General features: G+C 39.2%; 1 protein-coding gene across 2 annotated transcripts in view; it reads right to left on the bottom strand.

The window, feature by feature from the left end:
• The window catches only part of LOC126259737 (coiled-coil domain-containing protein 93), an 85,034-nt gene continuing 58,877 nt past the window's right edge, over positions 1-26,157 (bottom strand). For both annotated transcript variants that reach the window (XM_049956724.1, XM_049956723.1), the window contains 5 exons: positions 20,607-20,720; positions 11,449-11,657; positions 5,141-5,261; positions 4,872-4,956; positions 1-628 (listed from right to left, as the gene is read on the bottom strand). In XM_049956724.1, coding sequence (XP_049812681.1) covers positions 467-628; positions 4,872-4,956; positions 5,141-5,261; positions 11,449-11,657; positions 20,607-20,720 — 691 coding nt within the window. In that variant the 3' untranslated portion in view covers positions 1-466. The remainder of the gene's footprint in view (positions 629-4,871; positions 4,957-5,140; positions 5,262-11,448; positions 11,658-20,606; positions 20,721-26,157) is intronic.

The following is a 26,157-nucleotide window of genomic DNA, read 5'->3' as shown; positions in this document are numbered from 1 at the left end:
TAATTGGTAAACATACTTTTATTTGAGGCATTTTAGCAACATTTTTTGGAACAAACTGCTTCTGAGAATTAACTGAACATTTATAAATGACCTTTAAAAACATGTATGTGTTTACAGTTTTCATGCTGCACAGTAACAAGGAAATATTTCAGGTTCACAAAAAACAAACTAATATGGGTCAATGGAGAGAATTATATCACATAAATAAAATAACTTCACTGAGTGCATGCCCAGTGATAATGTTCCCAGAATTACAATGGTATTCACAATTGAAACTTGCCTTCTATTATTCAGGTACTAATTGCATGGTTCAAAATGTTTAAACTTTTAGTGCCTAGGTTTTTATCTAATGCATTATTTTTTTTAAATTTGCTTTTGCCTACAATTGCCTACCAACCTTTTTTCCTGTGTTTAAGAAATAAAATGGGTGAGCCCCCCCCCCCCCCCCCCCTTGCATGCGTGTCATTCAGACACCACGAAGTTGTGCTAGCAGGACCTCATTGCGCCGGCACTCTATGGTAAGTTGCCGCACTGCTGCTACATAACGTCTTTGCTGATCTACAAGCCCTAGTAGTGTCTGGCTGAGTCGATCCCTTCGCTGCCGTTCTTCTGCACGCCGTCGCTCGACCTGCGAAGCAAATTCTGAACAAACACCATTTCCATTTCTCTTGTCTTAACATTGTTACATGTCACAAAAGGCAATTATGTGGGACACTTTTATTTTAGATGAGAGAGTGACATATGTTCATACGAGAAACAATGACTTGTCTAAAGTTAATACCAATTTGGAATCCAGTTGTAGACTTTGAAACAATAGGCACTATTTTAATGGCAGCTTAAAATACAGTTCAGGATAACTAGAAAAAAATCTGCAGTTGCTACTTAAATTTGTGAATAGTCTGATCAACATACCTAATTACATCATCTTACTTTACATGACACAAATAATTTTATGTGCACGCTGAAATGTATCTAGTGTTTGAGAGCTATTGTAACTTCTTTCTTCCTAGGCCAGATACGCACAATGATTGTGTGTGACTGCAAGACACAGTCTATTTTTACATCATCAGACTTGCCCATATATGCTTGCAGTTTTGCTGTGCTGTGTTCAGTAGCCGAGTCAGTGGGGTAAGAAATAGGGAGCAGTTCTTGGACACAGTTTTACTTGGGGAGCTGACAGCTGACCAGAACCTGGGCATTTCAGTTGCTTTCAAATGACCTACATTCATTACGCAAACAAACAGACAACGTGTTAACACGTTCTGAAAGAGGTAAAGAATTAAGAAGCATTTTGCTTACAAGTACTGTACTCCCTATGTGCACAAAATGGAAACGAGGCATTTAGGAAGACGAGAATTTATCTGTTTCAGCCCAGATGATGAAATCTATAGACAAGGGAATTGTGGTGATTTTTACAGCTGCCAGGTAAAGATGGTAAAGGATTTTGAAACCTCAACAGGGAAGAGACGTGTGGAATATTGCCCACAGCAGAGAATCTTAGAATTTCATTCTGTACGTCGACGTTGGTTTACAGAACTAATTGCAGGAGTGAAGAGGTTTTGAGGACGTGGGTCAAAGTGACAAAAGAGAGCTACTGGTCACACAAGGGAAAATGCTTCAGTGCTAACATACATGTTTGGATGACAATGGCCACATGCCAGCATGCATGAACACAAATATTGGCATGGAGCTCCTGCCAGGAAGCACTGGGACAGCTGACAGAAGAGCACAGTACAATTGACAGCCTTTGTGCATTTGCTGAAGCTCTTGGGTCATCATCTGACAGGTGATGTAGCTGTCTTTCCTGCTACTCATCAGGAAATCGTCATTATTGACCACCAAATTTGGTGCCTTCATGCCTATGCATTTTCTACTTAGACTGGCATAACTTATAGGCCTCAGTCACAGCACAATTGTCACATCCAAAGATGTCTGTCAGTTGCACTGGTGAAATATTGCAGGAATTTCACAATGACATCCAATATCTCACCTGAGAACTATTTCTAAAACTAGTCCACTGGGAAAGCCTCAGACAACACATCAGTTAATCTGTTGAAGAATGCCTTACTTAGTACAACATACTTGTTCACAGAACCTTCACAGTACAGACATTTCTTGAGTAGTTCCAGATTGAATTATTTTGTTTCCCACTTACGCTTAAAAGTGAATCATATTTTGCACCTCAAAGCCTATGTAATCTTCCTGTAAACACTTCCATAGAGGCAATTCATGGAACCTAAACTAAGTGCTTTGGAAAGATGCATTAACTGGAAGCCCATACTTCCAGAAGATTTGAAGGCAAGTTGTGAGAAAAGAATGAGTCTGCATTGCTTTCTTATAAAACTGAGCAATCTCATAAATTTTATAGCATTTTTCTTTGTGGCAGGCAGCTTTGGTTGATTTTGTGACTACTATAACTCACGAACATGTTTATATAGAGGCCCAGATTGTTCATCAATTTAGAACTGAACATGTTATATTGTCAGCAGTCAGTACAGCAGAATCTTTTGAAGCTTCTTTAATCAAAAATTGATATCATTACCATTGACAATTTAAGGCTACAGAGGAGGAAAGTTACAATGAAATGTGTTGTCTACATTAAGGTAATTATAAATGGAAAATGCACTTGGGCAATGAAAAGAGAGAGAGTTTAGACATGACTTTGTTGAAAAAAAAGCATCTCATGTTACACCTGTTATAACAGGAGAAGGTAATTTATATAACAAATACTTGTTACAAATTTAAATCCTACTTTGTCTAAATTTCAATGTTCTGTCGTATGTGATTCATCTTCTGGATTATTACAGTTGCAGTCCTAATCCAGCTTTTGGAAACTAAATACTGCATCTCTTCAAAACCAAGACACGGGTTTTTCTCAAAATTTCACGCGCCCAGTAGGGGGTCGTCTTGTATTTGCAGAATACAATGTGGAGACTTTCATTTCCTTACTGAACATAACCTCGAGGTTCCAGTAATCTGTAACTCTACTCTCTGTCATGCCTACCACTTTAACCCTCAACGTAAGCAAGCACTTTAAGCATTGTTGTATGATAGCAGGAACTGTTCTTTGTGGCAATTTTTTTATCAGTTGTTGTTTGACTTTGGAGATCCCACTTCTAAATTGTGTGACGTGGAACAGTGTGGTTCAACATCAAATTTTTGAACAGGATGCAGACATACTACGACACAAATTTCAAAATCATGTTTATTTGGCATGCAGAAGCAGCAAATAATTGTGCAACTTCGCTGAAGTATGGAGTCACAGGAGTCAATGTCTGGTGGTGAAAGGACAAAGAATGCCTGAAAAATGTGAAGTCAATTAGAAAAGCTTTAAGTCACCCACAGAGTGGATTTTTCAAAAATGTTGCAATGGAAATGGTGGCATTTATGCGCAAGAAACATAAAGAAGGAATGGCAGTTTCCTATGATATCAAACAAAATAAAAGTACATGAACTGTCACAGCAACACAGTGTCCAATTTAAAGCCAGCTCTGGGAGGTGTACAAGGATGGCGTGACGCAATGGACTTGTGCTGCAATGTCAAACATCCCTTACTCAGCGTCTTCCAGAATCGTATGCAGAGAAGCTGGTATCAGCGACACATTATAAGACTGAGACAGGAATGTGCTTCTCTCTTAGGGCAAATTGGAAATACTGACGAGACTCCTGTTTACTTGAACTGTACAACAATTGAAGAGAAAGGTGCCAAAGTGTATTGCTTTGCACTATTGGCAATGAGAAATTGCGAATCACTGTGATGTTCTTTGTGGTTGCTGATGGAACAAAGATGCAACCCTACATCATCCTCAATTGTAAAACTATGCTGAAGGAAAAGCTGCCAACTCTGTTGCAACAGGAAGGGATGGGTGCCAAATGAGTTATAGATTGGTTCTCCACAGCCTGGAGTAAGAGGCCAGGTGCTCTTTTAAAGAATCATGGAATGCTAATCATGATGTTTTCAAGGGTCATCTGACACCAGCAGTGAAGGCAAGAATCGTGGTCTTAAATACAGATCGTTTTTTCATTCCAGGAGAAAGGACTTTGCAACTACAAGTGTGTCATGTGGTGGTGAATAAGCCATTTATTTAAAGACCACCAGACAAAGCTGGATAGCAATTGAATTGTAGAGAGGATTCACACTGCTTGGACATACATATCCAGTGCATCATTGTGGATGGCTTTAAAAAGTGCTGTGTAACAAACGAATTAGATGGGAGTGAAGACAATCTACTATGGGATGCACAATAACCATGACAATGGCAGTGACACTGCAGATTCTGTTGACCATTCCAGTGAAGAGGAGAAGTGGCATCTGTATCTGACTATTGCCTCTGTACCGGTACTTTTACTGTCTCCTCCAGTTATCTGCAATAAGGTAACCATTTATAAGTTTTCAAAATAAACCTAATATGTTTATAGATGTTTTTCTATAATCCCTTGTTGAACAGTGGGGAGTTATCTCGCATTTGGAGCTGTCTTGGATGCGGAGGTATACGATATATTGTTAATAAAGGACAATCCTACATGTTCAGAAGAAACTAAAACTGGGATGTGGACCCTGTGGATAAATATTAATCATTCAGTAGTGAACATTTAATGTTCTACAACCACTTGATGATATACACACAGTGCATGAGGAAATTCTGTAACAGTTACATTACACACAGTAAAAGGTACACAATGCTGTGATCTAAAATAATTTTATGGAAACAGTTTCATGAAAAATAAGAAATTAGCCAGATTCCAAGTAGTTGCACACAACTGATTCCATGTCTAAAAGAAGCCCATTTTCTTAAGCTAGTCATCTATCATATTTTAACTTATGTCATCTGATAAAAATGACAATTTAATAACAGAATCATGTGACCCACCTTTGCTTTATTCTGCTTAATTCCTTCAACAATAGCATCAAATTGCTTCATGAACTGTTCTTTACCAGCAGGGGATGACATGGCCCTACAAATAAGTTTGTTCAATCAATACACTTTGTGTCTTATGCCTTTGCTATAATGTTGATTGCAACATATTTTAAAATCCAAAGAAATACACAAGGAACAAGTTATTTTTCCTTACAGATAAATTAGCAAAGTCTGTAATAAGCTTTAGATATTTACTTTTGTGTGTACAATCTGTTACTTACTCTGTGTAATTGTCAAGTATTGAATTTAGCAGTGTTAGTTCCTTGCTTGTATATAGTTTAGTGTCATCAAACGTGTTGTAGAGAGTGTAGAACTGCTTTGTCTCTTTATGTTTTGCTGCAACTGGAACATATAATAAACAAATGGCACTTAAATAACACATTTTGTAATGGAGAAATTAAAATTACACAGCAAAACATTTCAGGTCTTGTAAGGAAGTATTTCCATTTTCTGCAGTGTATTACAGATCAAATACTTCATGATAAAGCACAGAAAAACACTGCTTGCACATATACCAAAAATGCTAACACCTTCACAATCTCATATGCATTATAATGTCACCTGAACTCTCATCAAAGTAATCAATATAATAAATGAAGCATGTGGTCATAGAAAACTTATGTGAACCAGGCATCCACTACACAAAAAATACGACAAGTGAAGTTAATGTTGGAAGTAAACATTGCATTTGAATATAAGTCACCACATAAAATGACTCAAAATTTACCTTAAATTTTTCTCTTCAACCTAATACATAGAAAATGTCTCAATTAAACCACCTGCACAAACAACTCAGTTTTTGTTTTGTGTGACAATGGAAAGTTCTTGGTGGAATATATATAATGGAAGGTGTAAAGGTGCTCAATGGAGACTGAAGTCTTGTTTATGTGGCACAAGCATGCACAGCATTCACTAATCAAAAGATACTATTGTTGTTACCATTCCACATTAATTTGACTTAATGTGCAACTTGTGATTTAACAAAGAAATTAGAAACCTACTTTCAGGTTATGAACAATTTTTGGTTGTAGGTAAATGTTAATTACACTATTTTTTCCTTTCGTTCAGAGAACACTGCAGCTGTTATTGTAAATTACGATGTAGGAAATACTTCAACCAGCCACAAGTTTTTCTGAAATGATTTTACTGTACTGTTACTAGTTTAAGACAGAGATTTAGGAACCAAGTTTTAAATTGTAAGGCATTTCCAGGGGCAGATGTGGACTCTGACCACAATCTATTGGTTATGAACTGTAGATTAAAACTGCAAAAAGGTGGGAATTTAAGGAGATGGGACCTGGATAAACTGACTAAACCAGAGGTTGTACAGTGTTTCAGGGAGAGCATAAGGGAACAATTGACAGGAATAGGGGAAAGAATACAGAAGAAGAAGAATGGGTAGCTTGAGGGATGAAGTAGTGAAGGCAGCAGAGGATCAAGTAGGTAAAAAGATGAGGGCTAGTAGAAATCCTAGGGTAACAGAAAAGATACTGAATTTAATTGATGAAAGGAGAAAATATAAAAACGCAGTAAATGGAGCAGGCAAAAAGGAATACAAACGTCTCAAAAATGATATCAACAGGAAGTGCAACATGGTTAAGCAGGGATGGCTGGAGGACAAATGTCAGGATGTAGAGGCTTATCTCACTAGGGGTAAGATAGATACTGCCTACAAGAAAGTTAAAGAGACCTTTGAAGAAAAGAGAACGACTTGTATGAATATCAAGAGCTCAGATGGAAACCCAGTTCTAAGCAAAGAAGGGAAAGCAGAAAGGCTGAAGGAGTATATAGAGGGTATATACAAGGGTGATGTACTTGAGGATAATATTATGGAAATTGAAGAGGATGTACATGAAGATGAAATGAGAGATAGGATACTACATGAAGAGTTTGACAGAGCACTGAAAGACCTGAGTTGAAACAAGGCCTCGGGAGTAGACAACATTCAATTAGAACTACTGACGGCCTTGGGAGAGCCAGTCCTGACAAAACTCTACCATCTGGTGATCAAGATGTATGAGACAGGAGAAATACATTCAGACTTCAAGAAGAATATAATAATTCCAATCCCAAAGAAAGCAGTTGTTGACAGATGTGAAAATTGCCGAACTATCAGTTTAATAAGTCACAGCTGCAAAATACTAACGCAAATTCTTTACAGACGAATGGAAAAACTGATAGAAGCCGACCTCGGGGAAGATCAGTTTGGATTCCGTAGAAATGTTGGAACACATGAGGCAATACTGACCCTACGACTTATCTTAGAAGAAAGATTAAGGAAAGGCAAACCTACATTTCTAGCATTTGTAGACTTAGAGAAAGCTTTTGACAATGTTGACTGGAATACTCTCTTTCAAATTCTAAAGGTGGCAGGCGTAAAATACAGGGAGCGAAAGGCTATTTACAATTTGTACAGAAACCAAATGGCAGTTATAAGAGTCGAGGGGTATGAAAGGGAAGCAGCGGTTGGGAAGGGAGTGAGACAGGGTTGTAGCCTATCCCCTATGTTATTCAATCTGTATATTGAGCAAGCAGTAAAGGAAACAAAACAAAAATTTGGAGTAGGTATTAAAGTCCATGGAGAAGAAATAAAAACATCGAGGTTCGCCGATGACATTGTAATTCTGTCAGAGACAGCAAAGGACTTGGAAGAGTTGTTGAACGGAATGGACAGTGTCTTGAAAGGAGTGTATAAGACGAACATCAACAAAAGCAAAACGAGGATAATGGAATGTGGTCGAATTAAGTCGGGTGATGCTGAGGGAATTAGATTACGAAATGAGACACTTAAAGTAGTAAAGGATTTTTGCTATTTGGGAAGCAAAATAACTGATGACGGTCGAAGTAGAGAGAATATAAAATGTAGACTGGCAATGGCAAGGAAAGCATTTCTGAAGAACAGAAGTTTGTTAACATCGAGTATAGATTTAAGTGTCAGGAAGTAGTTTCTGAAAGTATTTGTATGGAGTGTAGCCATGTATGGAATTCAAACATGGACGATAAATAGTTGGGACAAGAAGAGAATAGAAGCTTTCGAAATGTGGTGCTACAGAAGAATGCTAAAGATTAGATGGGTAGATCACATAACTAATGAGGAGGTATTGAACAGAATTGGGGAGAAGAGGAGTTTGTGGCACAACTTGACAAGAAGAAGGGATCGGTTGGTAGGACATGTTCTGAGGCATCAAGGGATCACAAATTTAGCATTGGAGGGCAGCGTGGAGGGTTAAAATCGTAGAGAGAGACAAAGAGATGAATACACTAAGCAGATTCAGAAGGATGTAGGTTGCAGTAAGTACTGGGAGATGAAGAAGCTTGCACAGGATCGAGTAGCATGGAGAGCTGCATCAAACTAGTCTCAGGACTGAAGACAACAACAACAACAACAAACTAGTTTAGGGCATGAGCCAATCTTCGGATGTTAGTGTTGCCTTCAAATGTAAAACTTGCAAAGAAGTAAATGCTACTGTGTGACGATGGGCCAAGCTCAAAACTAGTATCGCACAATAAAATAATTTAAAAAAAAAAACTTGTGGCTGGTTACAATATTGCCTACAGTGTGATTCATGCCAATTACATAAAAGTATGCACATAAAAAAACAAATTACATTTAAACTTTGAGGATAAGTATAAAAACTGTTCATTTGTCAATGAACTTGCAGTCCTATATATGAAGGTAGTATCTGTTCTTTCGGGAACAGATACTACCTTCATATATAGGACTGCAAGTTCATTGACAAATGAACAGTTTTTATACTTATCCTCAAAGTTTAAATGTATCGTTGTATCGTTAATGTCAATGCTGAAATTGAGTCTGCAACCACAGAATACAGCTGGTCCATCTAGAAGGGCGTGTGCAGCGACAGATTTAATTGTATTCTTCTTCTTGTCAGCAGCAGATGTTGTCATTTCCACGTCGTCTATGGTTTTGTATATTGTCTGTCTTGCACGTCGCCGTTGTCGTCGGTAACCCATCGTGGCAGCGTTCAATGCAGTTGCCTGTGCGACAGCAGCAGCGCGAATGAGCAGCTACGCGGCGATCGCTCGCTTCCACGCGGCAGAGCGCGTGGCCTTGATAGGGACTTAGAATATTTCACAGTGCCAGCCGCGCGTTATCCCGGACGCGGGCACTAGTAATACTAGGTGCCCGCGTCCGGTTAGAGCGCCGAGTCTGCGGGCGGCTGGCGCGCTGCCACGATGGCGTGACCGCCTTATCGGCGGGGTCAAAGGTCAAGCGATCGGAGAGCTGACGTAACATTTTTCATAAATAAATTGAACTGTAGCGTAGCTTAAAACGGACAAGAGTACATCTAGAATCTGTCGGCATAGAGTTTGCAACAGCATGTTACGTCAGCAGGTAAGAGCATTTCTTAACAATGAACTGCCACAATGATGGGTTGCTCATAAGGAGCATACACATGTCACACTGCACCATTGGTCTCCAAGGTCACCTGATCTCACTGTATGTGTTGTTTCTGTGGAGGTTTGCGAAGCACTCCTACATGCCTCCTTTCTGTTTCTAGATGAACTGTAACACTGCATAGCAACAGCAGTAACTGCAATACTTTATCAGACATACTCCCAAATGTATGGGATGAGTCGGAATATCATCTGGATGTTTGCTGTGCATCTACATGAGGGCATATTGAACGTTTGTGAAAGGTAAATGAAAATTATGATTGAAAATGTAATTTTGAGAAGCATCCCATGAGTGTATACACACACAACCCTACTAAAATCAGATGCCTCTTCTGAAAGAAAATGTGACAATTAGCATACTATCAGATTCCCATGGCACTTACACACTTACAATCGAGGGAGCATCAGACAAGTTTGGCAAAAGAACAAATCGACAACAGCTTTTCCAAGTACAAGTAACAGTACACCAAATTGATGAAAGCCAACTGTTACATGTATTCAGCAGATGTAGTTATACTCATTACTGAAAGTGCTTTGTGATTTAAGAAGAACAATTTGTGTACATGTGAATATGTTTTTTTCTTGTTTATTTAAGTACAACTGAGGCAAGATTAAGGGCGCCACTGCACTGGGATGCCATGGCAGGTCTTCTGGCAGAGATGCCAGACAGAAGCAAGGGACGTAAGGGGGCCTCCCGCACTTGGGATTTACCTGAACTTGCAGCTCTGCTGGCAGGGCAGCTGCTGCGAGGTTCTGCCGGCAGGTATGCCAGACTGGCGGTGCTGCCAGTGAAGTATATGGTGACCCATGGCCGCTCCTACACCAGGTCACCAGCAGAGCTGCCAAGCGCTGCCTGCCACTCACACGTACCAAGTTTTAACTGCTCATGTGAGCGCTGTGGATAGTTTTGACACCAAATCTTTTATCTGTGAGATTCAGATGAGATCAGCAACTTGAGACACCCAATGTCAGAACTTCTCAAAATTTGAACTGGAAAACAAAGTGTTGGAACTACGAGGGTCATAAATGAAGTTCAATTCGAAGAATAAGCCTCTCCACATTACAATAAGGTTCAAACAACTTACAATATTGCACTTTCTGTACTCTGTATGGATGGAGATAATGGAAATTATCAATCCTCCTTTTCCTCACAGCCTATTCCTGATGCTGCACTATAACCACAAGAGGTTTACACCACAGACAAAAAATGTTTACTATCCGGGCTATGCGAGTTTTCCTCAGAACCTACTCCCAGACTGAAATAGCATAGCTACATCTGCAGAAGCAAGTTATGCTAACAGACCAAATACAGACATGCAAGAATTATTTTAAGAAAAAAGATATTTAAACAAAGAAGACAAGTTCCTAACATCTTGTCTAAAACATTTGTAAATTTACTTTCAGTTTACAATAACATACTTTTCAAATAAAAATTGAAAAGCTCTTCTGTGTATATTTTATAGTTGCAACTAACACTGCGACTATCACTGCAGACAACAAACAATTAGCTACCGAGTACACAGGTCACAAAAATCTTTTCCTCTAGTGAGATTACTTTCCTTAAAACAGTGATCTTTTTGTCAATCTTGGGAGATCCCCACTGCCTCATCAAATGAACAGAATGACATTCTGAGAATAGTGGAAAATTTAGTGCTGTAGTTTCTTAAATCATTATAAGGTGTATCAAATGACTTGTTAACATCAGATCAGCAATGAAGGGATTTGCTCAGAACTACTTTTTCTACATTCCCTATTTCAAACTTGCACATAAAGCTTGCAGCTCTTCTACTGAGCGAAGACTGAAGGCATTCCTCTGGCGCCTCTGCTAGTGTCTTGTGCTGCCAGACCTGAGCGCTGCCAGCAGAGTGGCCAGCAGACCTGCTGTGGTGTCCCAGTACAGCAGGGCCCTAACTCATAAATTTAATAGTACAAATGTTTGTTGACAGTGAGGGTACATATGTGAAGCAAACACTAGAAACCGTGATAGTAAAAATACGAAATAACAGATTTTTAAACATGATTTCTGCAAAGTATTTGAAATTGCATTACAGATATTGGAATAGTTTAAATGTTACCATAGGCAAGGAGATAACGAAATCTGATTGCAGACCTTGGTTATATAGTTCCAGGAAACGTCGTTGGTATTGTGCCAACTCAGCACGGCCTGGCACTTCATCCAACTGTCTCTGCAATGCTGCTATGGATCGGTTTCTCTTTGCCAATAAAAGTCGCAGTTTCTGCACACGCTCACGTTCCTCTTCAAGTTTCTGTGCCACTTTTTCACTATCCTCATCAGGAGAGGTGCTTTCCTGAGCTTCTCTTAAAAAACAAGAAATTGAAACTGTCACTAAGAAAATATTCTAGTCTACAGACTAAGAACTGCAATTAATTTTACTTTCTGTATAATCTAACTGCCAATGAATACCATAACGGATAATAGAGGCAAATCAACATATTCTCTGGATATTTGTGCTGTGATTACAAACTTTCTATATTTGTGATAAAAATAAATATTTGGCTTTTTCCACTGGAATTAAACTAAATCTGTTACTGAATGAAGATCTGTGCTCAATAGATTACAGTATCTTGATGATTCTGTATAATTTTGGCAAGCAATATGATGAATCTTCATGAATTCACAATAAAATGAGTCACTATAAGAAACTGTGAATAAGTTACGCAATTGTCATAGGACAGATTAAACAATAGAAACTTAGCTGCTGAATTTGTACATTTAAATCAGAACAGTGACTACGCACAATCAAAATGTACATTATGACACATAAATTCATACTCAAGATGCTACAAGCCCAGATAATTCAGTTTAGGAAGGTAAGCGCGCGTGCACGCACGCACGCACGCACGCACGCACACACACACACACACCAGTGGGATCACAAATAGAAATATGAAATTGCTTCCATGTACAAACAAAAAGCAAACGAATATGAATATCAATTAGTTTGGCCAAGTTTCAAATTCGTATATTCCTTTTTTGAACAGTCTCCTCTGAATTTTAAGCATTTTGTCCAATGTATGTACCATTCCTAGAAGGGATACTGGAACCTATCTTCTCATACTGCCTTCAACATCACCAAGGCCTTTTTCAAAATAGCTTCTGATGATTCAGAATGCTTGCTTTCAGCAAAAGGAAAAGAAAATGGCCACATATTAAGTGCATTTTCTGTCTAATCACTTTGTTGCATCAAAATCAATGCACAGCTGTCTTTAAACTGTTTATGAATCTTTACATCCAGTAACTGTAATATCTTTACGATTCACAGTCCGTTTGTGAGAATTACAGATATTGTATACCTAGACCTTAATGATATTGTTGTCAAGTTCTGTAGAAATGTAAAACTAGAGCAATTGTTCTGTAGAATCTCACAATCTCTTCACCAGTTTCAATCCTAGTTCTGCCTTAAAAAACTTTTGCATGAAAAATGACAACTGCTTTCCACAAATTTCCTCCTCATTTCTTATAGCTCTGGTTTACAAGAGATGTTCGGTTACTTACATCAACTCTGTTTGAAGAATCTGGCTTCTTGATCTTTTTGGTAATGGAGGTGTTTACAGACTCTCATTTTTTTCTGCAGAAGCCAAAATAAAATATTTTTGTATTACACTTATAAAATAATTACGGTCACAAAATGTTGTAAGCTGGAGCTGTCCACATGCTCATTGTACACATTAATAAGTAAATTATTATTTTTTCTTTTCTCTCGCGTAACTTTCATAAATGAAATTTTGAACACTTTCAAAACGAATTTTTACAAACTGCTCTGAAGCAGTTTTGAATCCTACTTCTTCCTAACAGCAAAGGTGTAGTTGGTTTTCCTGAATGCGAACACACATGAAAATTATTTATCTTATAGTTGTACTATATTTTAAATTAATTTTAATGACATGACAACAAAAAGTGTTGTACTTTGGCTTCTATAAAATAAAATATAACACGTCGCCTGGCCATGCTGAATGATAACTAACATCAAATTAGCCAGTATTTAAGCCTTGAGACTCAAAATTGCAGAACTGCTGACACACAATTTTTTAAAAATGAAAAAAACTTCACCTCTGTTTGCCCTTGTCCTCAAAACAGTTGGGTCCCTCTCATCCTGGATTCTAAGGGAACTGCCCTTCCCTTCTAACCTTGTCCAATCCACCCCTCTTTTCTCCCTGATGAAGCAACTAATATCTTCAAATGCCAGAAACAGTTTTTTCACTTCTAAATATGTATTTTGGCAGTACTGAAATTTCACCTCCTGAACACTACAAATTCATATTTTCAGCATAATCTCCATTCAATGTGATGGCCTTACGCCACCTTACTGGAGGATCTGTATGACCATGCGGTATCACTCTAATGGTTGATGTCAGAGCCAACATCTTGATGCATCAATAACTGCCGATTATCCACGTATTGCTTCCCACAGAGTGCATCCTTCATTGGGCTTAACAGATGGAAGGTGTGATATCTGAGCTGTAGGGTGGATGAGAAAGAACAGTCTAATGACACTTTGTGATCTGCTCTTGGGTGTGCAGACTTGTATGAGGTCCTGTGTTGTCATGGAGAAGAAGTTTGTTTGCATCACCTGACATAAGAGTGTCTGTATGTTTGTGGGCAGCTGGCACACAGGAGATCGGACACTTCTGCGCAACTTTATTGCAATGAGGACAGACACCTTGCTCAACAACTCACCATGCTTTTTTTCATTGTCAGGTCTTGTAGTTATATAGCACTGCCACCTATCAGATCATCATGAAACTATAGGGGTTGAAGGGGGAATAATCCTTGATGTCCCACAATTATTCCACATTTTTTCCAACTGTAACTGTCTGGGAAAATATGTGTTGCATTACTTATTGGACGGTCCTCATAATAAATGCCTACTTCAGTTTGCCAGTAATTGATTGAGAGCTGAGCAATGTATTTATTATTATCAGGGAAGAAAGAGATTCATATGAAATGTTATTAAACATGGTTCAAAAGTTTTTGAGTTTGCAGCAGAGTTGTCATTTTATATACACAAAATATTTTAACAGCTTATCTAGTTGTCTTCATCAGGTGTCAAGCACAGATATAACTGTTCATCATTTTGACACCAACCAAACTATGAATGGTGCATGCTGTGCACCACCCAAGTGAATGTTTTCCACAGCCGTTAAACAATACAATAGCCAACAGAAATTGAAAAGTAACAAAAATGCAATGCCAAAACATAAAAAAATAGGTAAGCTGAAGGCTACAAGACAATATTATTTGTCCAGAGCAATAGGAATTATCTATGAGCAAAGAGCGAGCACAGAAGTTTTCTGACACAGTTTAAGCAAACTAAGTGCCAGATCCCACATTTAACTTAAGCTGAAGCCACTGTTGCCTTTGATTACATTGTCTGCAACTAATTTTGGTTGTCTCCTTTACTGCTCTGACCCAGACATTCATCATCTGTACCACAATGATGGTATCTTCATGTTTAATTTTATATTTACAGGAGAAACAATCTAAGTTGACAGCTGATTCAGTAGGCTGCTTGAATTGAGTGTAAAACTTGCGTTCTTTATATCTTTGTTCAACAGTTTTTATAGTTTATCCAGAATCTGACATTCCACATACGCACACAATATTGAACACGCCTGGTTTTCAGAGTCCAACACAGTGAAACCCCTATTTTACATTTCCGTGTGATCCACACCTAAAAAAGGCAAAACTGAGGGGTTGGGGTTGGGTTGTTTGGGGAAGGAGACCAGACAGCGAGGTCATTGGTCTCATCGGATTAGGGAAGGACGGGGAAGGAAGTCGGCCGTGCCCTTTGAAAGGAACCATCCTGGCATTTGCCTGGAGCGATTTAGGGAAATCACGGAAAACCTAAACAGGATGGCTGGATGTGGGATTGAACCGTCCTCCCGAATGTGAGTCCAGTGTCTAACCACTGTGCCACCTCACTCGGTACAAAATTGAGGAAATACAGAATCAAGGAACACATTAAAACCCCCAAAACACAAGTAAAAACATACATAATTGGCAGATATGTTTAAAAATTGTAATCCTCACCAATACATTATACAAAATCTGTAGAATTGAAGGAAATGAAAAGTACAATGCAATGTTTATACAAAAATGAGTGGCAAAAAATTGCAGATATTTAACAGCAAGTGAAAACTCGCCATAAAATTGAAATTGATATCTGTGTACAAGGTAATCAAGCTACTTTCCAACATGCTATGACTGCAAATTATACATCAAAACATATGTTTTTGGGACATCTTTCCTTTGTGTTAACCCAGAAAAAGCAAAAACTGTTGAACATGGTGAATTAAACCGAAAACTGTGAAGTATGGTGAAAGGCATTGGAATCTAAAATCTAATGTGTGTGTGTGTGTGTGTGTGTGTGTGTGTGTGTGTGTGTGTGTGTGTGTTTTGCTTCTGTAGCCAATGGCAGTTTAAATGGGTAGAGTAGACTTCAAGCTGTGTACACACTAAGCTTGGAAGGTGTTTTTGGAACATGTTTCTGGCTACTTGATGTGGACACCATTTGGAAACATCTTTTGAAGCACGAAAACATGTATCCCTATCAGTGTCAGTACAGATCAAAAGAAGCAATGTTTCAGGTGCCTCACTGCTGCATGGCATTAGTGTATGTTTATATGTCACATTGTGTCATCTGTTGTATGCAGTTGTTAGGTGTTTATGTTTTCTCTTGCTATAGTAAGTTTTTCCCGAAAAAAAAAAGAAACTCTGTGAATAAAGCAGCAGACTGTTGAGTTGTTTTTGTTGTACCAGGCTGATGGCTGCTTGTGGAATATATGAAGCAAGCAGTAGAAGAACAGCAATAAAGCAAGACGCTCTGCAGAAAACTGCTGCTACATTTGGTAGAATACTAACAAAGACTGTGTAGAAAAGAAAATAAGGTCATATGTCACAGTTCATTTCAAAATGTGAAATAAATATTGAAGGCTCTGGAATGAATCTCCTGTTGACAAAAAACTAAGACTAACTGCATGTCTGGTTGTAAATGCTTTCCTGAATTTTTTTTTTAAGAAATGGTGATATCATGTTTGCCAGAAATTCAAAATTGTTAGATGATATCCAAGTGAAATTATGCAAACTATAGCTGTGTTCCATATTCAGTTCCCATATGTAGCAAGTTTTTCCCACCTGTTGTTCTATAGTATGTTTTCACTCGCCAAAGACGATGACTGTAAGCACCAACAAATTGATTTCATACGACAACTAATCCAATTTTATTGACCATTACCAACTACTACATGAACTCTTCATCAAACTAATATCATAGTTTTAAAAGCAATTATGAAATTCTTTAATAAATGCATCATTATTCTCTACAACTACAAAACACTGAGAGATACTATGGCCTTCAGGTCACACGTCACAATAAATTAATAAAAAAAAGAATGAACATCAACAATGTCTTTCATTTTGTTTGTGTGACCCTTCAAGTACTAATAATGCAGCAGCACATATTACAGTTTCCTTGTCTCTAGACATGACACAACACAGCAGGCAGTACAAAAACAATACAACAAATAGTGTTGCTGACAATGTGAATACACTGAGAAATGTTTGCTGACGTTGTGCACAAAAACAGACACAAGAAACAAAGTTCAAAACAGATTTAGGAAACATTTCCAACAGAACCAGGTTTCCAATGGCAGTGTGCAGCTTCACACTACTTTCCACAGTGATGACATTACTAGTGGGCTTTCAACTGTCAACTTTTGCGAGCGCTTGTGAACAACCACTGTGTGAACTGTGTGAATTTCAATTGTTTATTTCCTTCATAGAGTGTGACATATGCATGTAGTATGCTGTTTATAAGCAACAGTGCATTGGAAGTATATCACAAATACATCACACTTATCATTAAATGTCAATTAATAAAGCATCAATGATGTAAGGCTTGAAGAGATTTTATGATAACTAATGCACAAAACAAAATTCAGAAGAATAAGCTCTAGCAAAATGGATAACATTATGGTTAGCTGAGTTCAAGGTTATAGATTCGCAACTCGTAGTTTGCGAAAATTTTTCTTCAACTTAGCATTATCATCATGTTCTTGAACTTTGTTATGATTGTAATACAATATGTTATGCACTATTTGATGTTATTAAGCATTTCTGTATTGTTAGAGGATGAAATAAATATATACTTGCCTGTTTATTTCCTAATGTACGGTGATATCAGAGTGCGTGGTTAGGCAGAAACCTACGAGGACAGATTCAGTTGCTGCAAGTGAAACGATGAGCAATAACATTCACATTCTTCTTTGTCACAAACATTTCCCATGTTGTAAAACCACATATATATTTCTCTAAATAGTTCTTGCTGCAACCGAGATTCTCCTGTCACTAAGACAGCCATAAATATCAACTTGGTGCTATAGCAAAAAATCGATAGCCGCTTCCTGCAAAAAGTAGTGTGAAACGTATTCGACCCATCACTGTGCGGTGTAGCTAAACATTGCAAGCTGTCTTGGCAACACCGATTACGCATTACGTCAAGCATTTCCTATCTCACATCTCCATTCTCTGTAAAGGCCTAAAACATTCCCTTAACTCTTATGCCACCACCCATGGTGCGAACCGTCTGCCCTTTGCACCACTTATAACTTGTTCAGTCACATCAAATGTCAACAAGAAGAAAATGAAACAAAGTCAAGCAAGATGTCAAATAGGTGTGTACAATCGAATAAACCCTTCTAGTAAGAAACATAAAATGGGGGAATTTTTAGCACTGATCTTATGGGTTTTTCACAGGGGCTACAAATTTATGGTGTAAAATCACGAAAAACATAAAATCAGAGAACTTAAAATCAAAGTTCCACTGTATTACCTTTTACGCAACACAGTAGACCTATTAGTTTCAGCGGGTGGATCAATATACATAAACTTTCATCAAGAAAGTCTGAACAATCATGGTATTAAACATATTTCTGTACTAGTCTATGCATCAAATCAGCAACAGAAGTTACCCCTCCCCTAGCAGCTGTTTATTTTACATTGCAGGAGCAAGGTAGCATTGCATACACTATAAAAATTGGGCGTTTAAGAAATTTCAAGCACATTGCTGGCTTTGGCACCTGAACAACGTAAGGATAGCACTGGTCACATTGATAATATTACCTGATGGCCAGGTACCCTTAAAAGATACTGCCATTTTGTTCAGAGCTCTGTTGTAATTATTTTTTGTAATTTTAAAAAGAGAAATCAGATCTCCGGGCAGGGACTACTCAAGAGGACGTTGTTATCAGGAGAAAGAAAACTGGCGTTCTACAGATCGGAGCGTAGAATGTCAGATCCCTTAATCGGGCAGGTAGGTTAGAAAATTTAAAAAGGGAAATGTATAGGTTAAAGTTAGATATAGTGGGCATTATTGAAGTTCGATGGCAGGAGGAACAAGACTTCTGGTCAGGTGAATACAGGGTTATAAATACAAAATCAAATAGGGGTAATGCAGAAGTAGGTTTAATAATGAATAAAAAAATAGGTGTATGGGTAAGCTACTACAAACAGCATAGTGAACTCATTATTGTGGCCAAGATAGACACGAAGCCCACACCTACTACAGTAGTACAAGTTTATATGCCAACTAGCTCTGCAGATGACGAAGAAATTGATGAAATGTATGATGAGATAAAAGAAATTATTCAGGTAGTGAAGGGAGATGAAAATTTAATAGTCATGGGTGACTGGAATTCGACAGTAGGAAAAGGGAGAGAAGGAAACATAGTAGGTAAATATGGATTGGGGCTAAGAAATGAAAGAGGAAGCCGCCTGGTAGAATTTTGCACAGACCATAACTTAATCATAGCTAACACTTGGTTTAAGAATCATGAAAGAAGGTTGTATACATGGAAGAGCCCTGGAGATACTAAAAGGTATCAGATAGATTATATAATGGTAAGACAGAGATTTAGGAACCAAGTTCTAAATTGTAAGACATAACCAGGGGCAGATGTGGACTCTGACCACAATCTATTGGTTTTGAACTGTAGATTAAAACCGAAGAAACTGCAAAAAGGTGGGAATTTAAGGAGATGGGACCTGGATAAACTGACTAAACCAGAGGTTGTACAGAGTTTCAGAGAGAGCATAAGGGAACAATTGACAGGAATGGGGGAAAGAATACAGTAGAAGAAGAATGGGTAGCTCTGACGGATGAAGTAGTGAAGGCAGCAGAGGATCAAGTAGGTAAAAAGATGAGGGCTAGTAGAAATCCTAGGGTAACAGAAGAAATACTGAATTTAATTGATGAAAGGAGAAAATATAAATCCGATTTGAACATAATTTAAGTAGTCCTCTTTCTTTCTCTTGACGTGAGGAAGGAACAGATGAAGAAAATTATATTTCACGATTTTTCTCTAATGTTTACTATTTTAAATGTGAGAGTAAAATGTCACACCAAAATGAATTAATTTAATTACCAAATAGTTTGTTTCACTATTGTTGTACTCATTAACAACAGTTTTTGGTTTTACCATTGTTACTTTACATAAATTGTTTATATGATATGTGCAACTGCTGAAGGTAAGCTAAAATTGCAATTTATTTTGTTTTGTATCACATTTACAGAACATATGTCTATCTCGAAAACATAAACAGGTTCCTTCCATTGATTAACAAAATAAATTAATATTTACAGTGTCCATAATTTTGTGCTTTTCATTTATAATCTACCTGACTTTCCACTGCAATATTGTGAAAAGGAGAGATAGCTACTCACTGTAAAGATGACACGTTGAGATGCAGACAGCCACACTGAAAACACTGTTATATGTAAATTTCCTCAGAAAAGAAAAATGTTTACAGTGAATAGCAATCCATCCTTTTCATAATATTGTTGTTACTCCAACCTGGAATTCCCTATGTTTGACTTTCCACTGCTTCAAGAATGATATTCATTGCAGCTTAATTAGCTCTGATGTGCATTATTTTTGCGCAATACTTTCAGGTCACAGCAGTTATGTCCTGTAACTTTTATACCTCGTTTCACAAGGAAAAAAAGGTCAACAGCTTTCTTAAAATAAGCATCTTCTCTACATGACCAATAACAACAGTAACAAACAACAAATAATTAATGTTTAAATTATGATCCCGAAACTGTGTCCTATACATTACGTTGTATCAGCATTTCCATTTCTAAAATTAGGAATGAACCAAGAATACACAAAAAAAGCCCAGGTAACTATAAATAATGTATTACATTTGTCTACTTAGCAGAAAATAGCAGCACTGGTGCAATAGCTTACCTAACCATTTGTTGTAAGCGAGTGAGCTCAGATTTACACTGTTCACGGAACTGCTGTTCTTGCTGTTTTAAAGTTTCATTTATAACCACAAGGGCTTGCAGCTTTTTCAATATACTGTAAAAGCAAAATCAACTTCTTATCCACGATATAGTTTGAAATAAGAGACTAATCTAATTGCAGAAATTTACTTTCAGTGCCACGAGTCTGTCAGCAAAATGATAATCATAGACACATGTCTGCATCTGATGAGTACTGTGTTTTGTACATTTTGTAGTGTCTGACAAAGGAACTACTAAATGAGATACCACATTGCTACAATAAGGGCTGTCCACGTAACAAATATAACTGTGAGAAACAGAATTACAGGGTGATTTTTTCCACCGTGTACAAACTCTAAGGATTAATTGATGAGAGGATATGGAACAAAAAAGGTCTAATGAACTTATGTCTGGAAATGCATTGTTTCCATGCTAGAGACCATTTCTACATCTACATCTACATTTATACTCCGCAAGCCACCCAACAGTGTGTGGCGGAGGGCACTTTACGTGCCACTGTCATTACCTCCCTTTCCTGTTCCAGTCGCGTATAGTTCGCGGGAAGAAAGACTGTCTGAAAGCCTTCGTCCACGCTCTAATCTCTCTAATTTTACATTCATGATCTCTTCGGGAGGTATAAGTAGGGGGAAGCAATATATTCGATACCTCATCCAGAAACGCACCCTCTCGAAACCTGACGAGCAAGCTACACCGCGATGCAGAGCGCCTCTCTTGCAGTCTGCCACTTGAGTTTATTAAACATCTCCGTAATGCTATCACGGTTACCAAATAACCCTGTGACGAAACGCACCGCTCTTCTTTGGATCTTCTCTATCTCCTCAGTCAACCCGATCTGGTACGGATCCCACACTGATGAGCAATACTCAAGCATAGGTTGAACGAGTGTTTTGTAAGCCATCTCCTTTGTTGATGGACTACATTTTCTAAGCACTCTCCCAATGAATCTCAACCTGGTACCCGCCTTACCAACAATTAATTTTATATGATCATTCCACTTCAAATCGTTCCGCACGCATACTCCCAGGTATTTTACAGAAGTAACTGCTACCAGTGTTTGTTCCGCTATCATATAATCATGCAATCAAGGATCCTTCTTTCTATGTATTCGCAATGCATTACATTTGTCTATGTTAAGGGACAGTTGCCACTCCCTGCACCAAGTGCCTATCCGCTGCAGATCTTCCTGCATTTCGCTACAATTTTCTAATGCTGCAACTTCTCTGTATACTACAGCATCATCCGCGAAAAGCCGCATGGAACTTCCGACACTATCTACTAGGTCATTTATATATATTGTGAAAAGCAGTGGTCCCATAACACTCCCCTGTGGCACGCCAGAGGTTACTTTAACGTCTGTAGACGTCTCTCCATTGATAACAACACGCTGTGTTCTGTTTGCTAAAAACTCTTCAATCCAGCCACATAGCTGGTCTGATATTCCATGATTTATTCAATCACACTTTGTTACAGAGAGTACGGTCTAATACGTGCTGTACCATGCAGCCACAATTACAATATGCATGGTTTCCTTCTAGAGGGTGGTTTCTCATATGTCATGACCTAGCATCCTCTCCTGCCATAGTAATTGGTAATGTTGTGCCCGATTCACTTCTCTTGCTGACTCACCTTGTAGTGGATGTGATACAGCATTGTACACAATGGTTCCATATTCGAACTGAGAACTTGCTGATATGGTGTTTACTTGTAGAAAGGCAAATAGCAATGGGCATTAAAGATTTGCAACAGTGTTTCGCCATTTGTCTGAGACAGGGTCATTTCAGGAAGCAGAAAATCATGAAGGACATACCCCAAATGTTTGGATACCAGACTCTGAGGAAAAAGTGATTAACACTGTAGAACGCGACTGCCATGTCAGTACCAAGCAATTGCCCCCCAATACAGGGTAAGCCAGACGACCACGTTGCACATTCTCGATGAGAATTGTTACTAAAATTATCACTTACAGTATGTGTAGAGCTTACTAGTGACAGACTTTCCACCTCAAGGGCAGTTTTGTCACTGGTTTCTTCATTAGGTAACCATGATTCTAGGATTTGTGTAATCCATCCTATTCACAGATGAGACCAATTTTACATGGAGCCGTATCTTCAACTTCCATAACAGTCATCTGTAGGATAGTATGCAGAACAGCGAATCATCGGCATCGGTGCCATCCGAATGTGAGAGTCGGGATAATTGGTGACCATATTTTGGGACCAGTCCTCCTTCCATGCCACCTGACAGGCCGAAACTATCAGTGTTTCTTGCAGGTGACTTTGCCACCCCTACTGGAAGAAGTGCCATTGTTGAATCCGAGGGTAACAGCCCTCTTTGCTGTTAATGTCCAGACACATCTCAATTGTGTTTTCCACTTGCATGGCCTGCTTGTTTACTGGATCTCAGCCCACGCGATTTCTGGTTATGGGGCCATCTCAAAAGTATTGTGTATGCAAAGCCCATTCCAGATGTGGAGACACTGAAGCAGTGTATTCATGCTGCCTTTGACACTGTTCCGATGCAGCCTGGCCTATGTGAACATGAGAGACAGAACATGCTATGGCATGTACACGCATACATTGAGCCACACAGAAATAGTTTTCAACACATACAGTAACTGTGGCTGCATTGTACAGTGAGTATTAGGCTGCAGTCTCTGTAACAATCTATGACTGAATAAATGATCTCTAACATGGAAACCATGCATTTCCGGACATAAGTCCATTAGATATTTTTTGTTCTGTATCCTCTCATGGACCAATCCCTAGAGTTTGTACACATTGGAAAAAAATCACCCTATATAACACAAACAATAAATTACAAAACGTTAGTACTCAACCAAAAAACATGACTGACAGATAAACTCGTGCTTTCTGAAATGTCTGTTCTCCTTCTATATGAAATGATGGGGAGTAAATGATGGGATGAGGAAAGAGGATTTGTGGGTAGTGTAGAAATCATCTCAACAGAAATCTAGCATAAGTAGAAAGAGAATGAAATGAATAATGGTAGTGGTGTTGGTGAGGTGCAAAAAAAAATATAGATACTAATTGTATGTATATATATACAACAAACTGTTGCCTCATCAGGAAAGAGGGAAGGAAAAATATATCTAAAAACAAAGATGATGTGACTTACCAAAAGAAAGCGCTGGCACCACGATAGACACACAAACAAACACAAACATACACACAAAATTCAAGCTTTCGCAACAAACTGTTGCCTCATCAGGAAAGAGGGAAGGAGAGGGAAAGACGAAAGGATGTGGGTTTTAAGGGAGAGGGTAAGGAGTCATTCCAATCCCGGGAGCGGAAAGACTTACCTTAGGGGAAAAAAGGACGGGTATACACTTGCACACACACTCATATCCATCCACACATATACAGACACAAGCAGACATATGTCTTTAAATATGTCTGCCCGCGCCCGCACATGCGTGGATGGATACGCGTGTGTGCGCGAGCGCACACCCGTCTCTCCCTCCCCCCAAGGCAAGTCCCCCCGTTCCCGGGACTGGAATGACTCCCCACCCTCCCCCCCAAAACCCACATCCCTTCGTCCCTCCCTCTCCCTCCCTCCCCCCCGACGAGGCAACAGCCTGCCACGAAAGCCCGAATTCCGCGTGCATGCCCGTGCGTCCGTCGACCCGCCAGCACCCCCATCCGGCAAGTCACATCATCCCTGCTCCCAGATATATCTTTCCTACATGGAATGTTTCCCTCTATTATAACCATATATATATATATATATATATATATATATATATATATATATATATATATATATATATATATATATATATATATATATAACAAAGATGATGTGACTTACCAAATGAAAGTGCTGGCAGGTAGACAGACACACAAACGAACACAAACATACACACAAAATTCAAGCTTTCGCAACAAACTGTTGCCTCATCAGGAAAGAGGGGCAGGAGAGGGAAAGACGAAAGGATGTGGGTTTTAAGGGAGAGGGTAAGGAGTCATTCCAATCCCGGGAGCAGAAAGACTTACCTTAGGGGGAAAAAAGGACAGGTATACACTCTCACACACACACATATCTATCCACACACATTGGTGTCTGTATATGTGTGGATAGATATGTGTGTGTGTGCGAGTGTATACCTGTCCTTTTTTCCCCCTAAGGTATGTCTTTCCGCTCCCGGGATTGGAATGACTCCTTACCCTCTCCCTTAAAACCCACATCCTTTCGTCTTTCCCTCTCCTGCCCCTCTTTCCTGATGAGGCAACAGTTTGTTGCGAAAGCTTGAATTTTGTGTGTATGTTTGTGTTCGTTTGTGTGTCTGTCTACCTGCTAGCACTTTCATTTGGTAAGTCACATCATCTTTGTTTTTAGATATATTTTTCCTACGTGGAATGTTTCCCTCTCTCTCTAGAGGGAAACATTCCACGTGGGAAAAATACATCTAAAAACAAAGATGATGTGACCTACCAAACGAAAGCGCTGGCACATTGACAGACACACAAACAAACACAAACACACACACAAAATTCAAGCCTTCGCAACAAACCGCCGCCCCACCAGGAAAGAGGGAAGGAGAGGGAAAGACGAAAGGATGTGGGCTCCAAGGGAGAGGGCAAGGAGTCACTCCAATCCCGGGAGCGGAAAGACCCACCCTAGGGGGAAAAAAGGACAGGCACACACTCTCTCTCTCTCACACACACACACACACACACACACACATCCATCCACACACACACACACAGACACAAGCAGACACATTTAAAGACAAAGAGTTTGGGCAGAGATGTCAGTCGAGGCGGAAGTGCAGAGGCAAAGATGTTGTTGAATGACAGGTGAGATATGAGTGGCGGCAACTTGAAATTGGCGGAGATTGAGGCCTGGTGGATAACGGGAAGAGAGGATATATTGAAGAGCAAGTTCCCATCTCCGGAGTTCGGATAGGTTGGTGTTAGTGGGAAGTATCCAGATAACCCGGACGGTGTAACACTGCGCCAAGATGTGCTGGCCGTGCACCAAGGCATGTTTAGCCACAGGGTGATCCTCATTACCAACAAACACTGTCTGCCTGTGTCCATTCATGCGAATGGACAGTTTGTTGCTGGTCATTCCCACATAGAATGCATCACAGTGTAGGCAGGTCAGTTGGTAGATCACGTGGGTGCTTTCACACGTGGCTCTGCCTTTGATCGTGTACACCTTCCGGGTTACAGGACTGGAGTAGGTGGTGGTGGGAGGGTGCATGGGACAGGTTTTACACCAGGGGCAGTTACAAGGGTAGGAGCCAGAGGGTAGGGAAGGTGGTTTGGGGATTTCATAGGGATGAACTAAGAGGTTACGAAGGTTAGGTGGACGTTTCGTCTTTCCCTCTCCTTCCCTCTTTCCTGGTGGGGCGGCGGTTTGTTGCGAAGGCTTGAATTTTGTGTGTGTGTTTGTGTTTGTTTGTGTGTCTGTCGACGTGCCAGCGTTTTCGTTTGGTAGGTCACGTCATCTTTGTTTTTAGATGTATT

Source organism: Schistocerca nitens, chromosome 5 (genome assembly GCF_023898315.1).
Source record: "Schistocerca nitens isolate TAMUIC-IGC-003100 chromosome 5, iqSchNite1.1, whole genome shotgun sequence".
NCBI lineage: Eukaryota > Metazoa > Arthropoda > Insecta > Orthoptera > Acrididae > Schistocerca > Schistocerca nitens.
Note: the sequence above shows the minus strand (reverse complement) of the source record. Positions and strands in the feature narration are given on the sequence as shown.